General features: G+C 46.9%; 1 protein-coding gene across 1 annotated transcript in view; it reads left to right on the top strand.

Moving 5' to 3' along the window:
* The first annotated feature begins 1,475 nt into the window (after window positions 1–1,475).
* inhbab (inhibin subunit beta Ab) overlaps window positions 1,476–6,578 on the top strand; it is a 9,550-nt gene continuing 4,447 nt past the window's right edge. Inside the window, exon 1 of the mRNA XM_063219077.1 lies at window positions 1,476–2,837. Coding sequence (XP_063075147.1) covers window positions 2,264–2,837 — 574 coding nt within the window. The 5' untranslated portion in view covers window positions 1,476–2,263. The remainder of the gene's footprint in view (window positions 2,838–6,578) is intronic.

Raw genomic sequence — 6,578 nt, 5'->3', positions numbered from 1 at the left:
ACCGTTTATTCTGTTCACTCATATTTATTCTATGTGCTATAGTGCGATAAACATCAGCGTTGAATTATCTTCTCAACTTGTATTGGCCTGAAATGCATCATGTACATCTGCTCGACTCAAAATAGAATGAGACCAAATATCTCCGGTCACTGCAATGTCTAATTCCGCTGGACTGTCACTCTTAAGCCAAAACTCTGTCACCCCAACAAAACAACAAAAATAAATGGCCTACTCGCTCAACAAAAGGAATGATGCTATCGTAACGTAGGGGAGTTTTTGAGTAGTATCAGTTCCTGTAGCTAGTCTCACATAAACTTCTATTTTAAAAGCAGACAGTGATGATGGTTTGTGGCCCCTCAGGGAAATAAAGTCTGCATGCAGCCAGTGGGATCAGGCCCAGTTCATTTCGACACATCTGGACTGAAGCGAGCTCACACACATGTACTGCAGGGGCTACAGACATACACATTTTCTCCAGAGGAATAGGCGTGTTCTTTCTTTGTTTGTCTGTCTTACACATGCACGCATACTAATGTAGAGAGGGAAAGAGGGAGAGAGAGAGAGGAAGAGAGGAAGAGAGAAGAAGGGAGCTGGAGAAACAGAAAGGGAGAGCAAGAGTCAGAGACTGCAAAGGAGAGACAGGGCCAGAACATGCACCAAACTTTCACCAGTTTTCAGAGGCTGACATACACGTTTTACATTTTGCACACACCCGGGTATGATGGCAAGGTATAATATGTTCAAATCCCATTTGTTGTCCCATGAGATATTTTTGAGCTACATCCTATATTTCCTAAACAAACACTTTTAGAGGATCGAAAAAAGTTGTTTTTTTGTGTTACTATAGAAATCATAGTCTGCCATCAAATCACACTCTTTTTTAAATAGTATTGTGTTATTTAGATGCTCAACACTTTAAAAGAACACTGACATTTGTTGCTTCTGAATTATGACCACTAGAGGGAGTTGGTGATGGGCTTACTGGGCTACAGAGTGAGTCCGTCTGAATCGCTTACGGCACGGCACACATAGCATAGGTATTTCAAGAACTGAGAATATGGAGATAGCTAAACTCTTTTAAATGTTTGTTTTTTTCTGGTGAGGGACGTTGACATTCTTAATCTGGATCTTATTAATAGACAAACACAACAAACAAGTTTGGTCCTCCTTGAGCAACCACAAACTACATATTTTATTCCTACACATTCTCTCTAAAATAGAGGAAAATAAAGGGAAATTAGGATGTATTTGAAGAGAGGACAAGGATATCCTTTTGGAGATGTCTTCCATGATGTAGAAGTTCAACCGTGGTGGAGCCGTTCACCAGTTCACTGTAGGAGGGGTTGGTGACTCAGAAGAAGAGCAGAGAAATAGTAATAGACTGGGAGGGAGAGAGGGAGGAATGAAGGAGGGAGGAAGGTATAATTACAGGGAGAGAGACGAGAGAAGCTCCAAACAGTGTGGAGACAGTGAAAGAGAGAGACACACAGAGGGAGAGAGAGAGAGAGTGTGTGTGTTGTGTGTGAGAGAGAAAGAAAGAGAGAGAGAGAAAGAGAGAGAGAGATTCAGAGTCAGGAAGCTGTGTAACCCTGCCCACTTCCCACAAAACCATTGAACTCCGGCAGAGTGAGCCGTGCTCAGTGTGGCTTCTCCAGAGCTCTGCACCTCTGCTGCAAACCGCTCTCTCTCAACTCAACAGCAGGATCCCACAGCAAGGAGCACTTCTACCGGCAGCACCAGTCATCTGGACCACCACCTCAATCATCACGTGGGACTACGCGCACCACTGCCAAGGCGTCAAGGCTCAGCCTCGAACCTGATCTCACAGATCGATAGAGAGAAATAGACCGATTTAAAGAAGATCACGAAGAACTCGGAGCAGATCTGACCCGCACACACACACCACTGCCTGAGCTGGACCAAAACTGACAGACAGCCACAGACCGGCCGCCACTAACTCCTGAGCTTTGACCACTTCAGAGCCATGACTTTCCAGAGAAAGGAATTATCCTCCTGTTTTTGATTTCCTTATAGTCCTTCTTGTTATTCTTGTTGTTCTTCTTCTTCTTGCGCTCCTCTCGCACATCAGTGTCCATCCTCTAAGTCGCTAATTAGAGAACTGTTTGTAAACCTGCATCGCCAGTGCTGCTGTAAAACTCAGCACCAGTGTGACAGAGAGACCATCCGCGGCCGTCCCGTACATCTTCATCTATCTCGCTCTTTACTTAGTTACTTACCTACTCGCTTACTCCCAGACGCAAGGATGTCTGCTCTCACCTTGATGACGGGAATGTTGTTGCTTGTCTCCGGGCTCCTCTCCTGCGACTGCAGCCCTGCGCTGGGCGTTGTGGAGGGAGTGGAGCAGGGCCGGGCACCACCTCAGCAGCCGCAGCAGCAGCAGCCGCCCCCAGACTCCAAGCAGGCAGACACAGGGGCAGCAGCAGCAGCAGCAGCCGGGGCGGGAACAGGGGCAGCAGGTGTCGGAGCAGGGGCAGGGGCAGGGGCAGGGTCCGAGGGCGGCGAGGCGCTCTGCCCGTCGTGCGCGCTGGCCCAGGTGCAGCGCGAGCAGGCGGAGACGGCGGCGCCGCAGCAGCAGGTGGACATGGTGGAGGCGGTGAAGAGGCACATCCTCAACATGCTGCACCTGAGCACGCGGCCCAACATCACCCGGCCCGTGCCGCGCGCCGCACTGCTCAACGCCATCCGCAAGCTGCACGTGGGCCGCGTGGGAGAAGACGGCTCCGTGGAGATGGAGGACGACGCCGCCGGGCTCGGACACTCACAGGGAGGGATGGGCGACGAGCAGCCCGCCGAGATCATCACCTTCGCCGAGCCTGGTAAGTTTGGAGCACTGTGCATGTGTCTGTGCGAGTGTGAGTGTGAGTGTGTGTTGGCGTATGTTTCTGTGACGGAGAGAGACAGAGTGTGCCTATATGTGTTGCAGGGTTGTATGACTGTGAAAGGAACTGTGCCCGGGACGTAAGGAAAAGAAAATGCAGTTACCATGTTAGTCAAAGAGGATTTGGGCATGTTGGCACAACATGAGCACATTGTCCACAGAGCTGAGACACACCTGTTGAAAAGATTAGGGTATACTGGATGAAACATGCACAGCCGCCTGTTGATATTGAAGTGCACACTGGGGCACACCTGAAAGCTGAAATCTGATAACAGGAATGTGTCACAGCAATTTCACGTTACTTGATTCAGGATTTTTTTGGTCAAGGGAGCAAGGATTAAGTTCTAGAATTCATGTTTGCGGCATAGTTCACAGAATCCTATGCGTGATTATTAACCAGTGCCCCTGTGGTGAACAGCCCTTTTGTGCGAGACTTGAAAAAGATTTTATGAGGGAAAAAAATGTTTATACGTGTACATTTAAAAATTTGCAAGCAGTGAAATGTTAGCTAAAGCTTGAGAGCTGGCTGAAGTATCTGGCCAAGCATGGGGAGGGAGCACCATGTGTGCTGTAAGCGTCCGAGGCAACAGATGTTGCCGGATGTCGAGTACGACTTCTCACAGCCTCTCCTGAGGAAAGATTATTAAAAACAAATATGGGGGCTACAGGCTTCTGAATGTGTGTGTGTGTGTGTGTGTGTGTGTGTGTGTGTGTGTGTGTGTGTGTGTGTGTGTGTGTGTGTGTGTGTGTGTGTGTGTGTGTGTGTGTGTGTGTCTGTGTGTGTGTGTGTGTGTGTGTGTGTGTGTGTGTGTGTGTGTGTGTGTGTGTGTGTGTGTTAGTTCGTGTTCATGAATGTGCCGTATGGGTGAGTGAGAGACTGTCTGGAGTTGAGCTTCCCTGAGACGTGGAAAAAAAGCGAATCAAATGTGAATGCATGAAAGAGTGTGTGAGAGAGGGATGTGAGAAAAAGAGGAGGCAGAGAGTGAAAATTGACAGAACGAGGCAAACTAGAGGAGCAGTAAAGAGAGAGAGAGAGAGAGAGAGAGAGAGAGAGAGAGAGAGAGAGAGAGAGAGAGAGAGAGAGAGAGAGAGAGAGAGAGAGAGGAAAAGAAATGCCACTGTGTTTCACAGGAGAGGACAAATGCGCTACAGATGTGAGCTGCATTGCTGCCGTCACTCTGGGCAGGCTGTTACCACTGCGGAGCCTACTGTGCTCTTGATGCAAAGCGGAAAAAATGATTTCCTCCTTAACTAGCTCCCAACAACAGATTTCTCTGACCTGAGAAAATCTATCTATCTGTTAGCACAGAACTCTGACTTCTCTTAAAAAATACTTTGACATTTCGACCATTGTTTTTTTTGTCATAGTAGAGGCCATAATAACTGAAGTGATGGGTTCGACCATTTGTCTGGAAACCTCTTGATATCTCTTGAGAGAGAGAGAGAGAGAGAGAGAGAGAGAGAGAGAGAGAGAGAGAGAGAGAGAGAGAGAGAGAGAGAGAGAGAGAGATTTCTGAGTGAATCTGTATGGGTTCAAGTCATGCTTTGGAAAGACCATCTTCCCCATCTTCCACTTTGAATGCAGGGCGGTTGAGTATGAAAGAAAAAAACCCAGATGGTCCCCATTTACTCTGCGGTTTTAGGCTCGGCTCCGCGTGGCTGTCACACAACTGTATATCTAGTCTCTCTAACCTCTGCTGACACTAGGATCCAGCAAAAGGCTATATGACGTATGGATGTTTTGTGGGGTGTGTGTTGCTAAACATAGCATGGCATTTGTCAATACGCATCTCGCGCCCACTGACTGACCGACCAGCGAAACGTCCCCCGTGCTACCCGTGCCTAATGAGAATGCTTGCCGTTTAATTGCATCTATCAGCTTTGTGTTCTGGTGGCCACATCAGGAATGCATGTTACGGCATATTGTTTGCCGGCCATTTGCTTGCATAAATGTGCATAATGGTGTGTTGCTATAAATAACCCTTTTGAATGAACCTTAGATTAAAAAAGGCCCCCTTAAAGGCTCTTGACGAAGCCGGTGGGCGTTAACGATGCTCAGAGGAGGGGTTGCTGGGTTTGAGCCCTATACAAAACCCACAGGGTTGTTAGCCAGGCATAATTGCTCCATTCATCAAAATATGGGGCCCAGTAATTACTCTGGGCTGTGTTGGCTGAGCTGGGAATGGAGGGGGTTTCTTTGAAAGTGTCCGCACTCACTGAAGGGAACGACAAGAAAAGACTGGGATGGCGGGAGAGAGAGAGAGTGTGAGAGAGAGATGGAGAGAGAGAGGGAGAGAGAGGGAGAGAAAAAGAAAGAGTCTTTCCCATTTCTCTGAATCAAAAAAACATCATTAATGACATTCCGATGTCACTGCTGATCTGTTCCAAGTGCGATGAGGATGCTTTTCTCCCACTCTAGCTTTACAGCTGTGATGCTATCCTCCTGAGCTTTCGGGCTGGAAGCCTCGTCGTTTTCCCAAACTATTCAATTCATGTTGTTTGTTCATTCATGAAAAAGAGACACAGACAGACGGTCAGATATTTGTGCAACAAGTCCCCTACGTGAGAGTCAAATAGTTTTTGGTTAATGATTACACTACGTTGCGCATCTACGCAGTTTTGGACCCCCTCTGTGATCTCATAGGCAGAGATAGACTGCCAGACTGCCAGCCTTTTCACACGGCCCTCTCTCTCTCTTTACTTCTGTACGGCTTCGCAACTGGCCTTTACAAGTGGTCTTGTGTGGTCAGATATATTAGTTAGGTCAGTGGTTCCCAACCTTTTTCTTCAGGGTTTTTACTTTTGTAAGCTTTGGTGACCCAACCGCTCGAGCACCCGCACGAGAGGGAGTCACATGATGCTCTCTGTTTCCTGCGAAAACTCATTTTAGTTATTTTATTCCTCAATTTGTCTTCGGTCAAATATAGAATAAATGTTTGATGTAGCACTTACAATTTGTTGCTTCAATGCATATATTATGCTTTGTCAGTTAGTCAACATGGGCTATATAAGGTATTTAAATTAAACTCCCTAAAATCAAGAGGGCTCTGCGACCCTCTGTGGATCTTTGGCGACCCATAGGTCCCAGGTTGGGTCCCGACCCATAGGTTGGGAACCACTGAGTTAGGGCTCTGCCTTGGAGTGGTCAGTCAAGGGAGACAAAAGGGAAGCACAAAAGGCACGCACAGGAATATGGTGTTTTTGTGTAGGTGAACCAAGTGTGAACTATGTGCAGCTGCTCGTCAGAGAGAGCCTATGCAATGAGGCAACAGGTATTGCCTATTATCTTTGCTCAGAGCTCTTTGAATGAAATAAGTCTTTTCAATATGGACAATCTTTTCCCACTTTGTTATTGCAGTGACAGCCATTAAGCGGCATTATAGATGAGACAATAACTAGATGTAAACTCCTCAAAGCTGTTCACTTCAAAATTCGAGGCAGTATGCAAGACGACATCAGTACTTGACCTCACAGCATCTGATTCATCTTTTTTTTTTTTTTTTTAAAGAACAAATATTTTGCTGGTAATATTGCTCAACCATCTGACAGGCTGCAGTCCATAGTATTTCAACAAGATGTCTGAGGGCTGTGGTAAACACCTTGGTATTTCTATCCTTTAAAGCCAGCACTGTTTCGCCAGAAGTAAAGAGAAAAAAAAAGAAATGACAGAGCCTATTTT

This window comes from Engraulis encrasicolus, chromosome 16, assembly GCF_034702125.1.
Source record: "Engraulis encrasicolus isolate BLACKSEA-1 chromosome 16, IST_EnEncr_1.0, whole genome shotgun sequence".
Taxonomy (NCBI): domain Eukaryota; kingdom Metazoa; phylum Chordata; class Actinopteri; order Clupeiformes; family Engraulidae; genus Engraulis; species Engraulis encrasicolus.
Note: the sequence above shows the minus strand (reverse complement) of the source record. Positions and strands in the feature narration are given on the sequence as shown.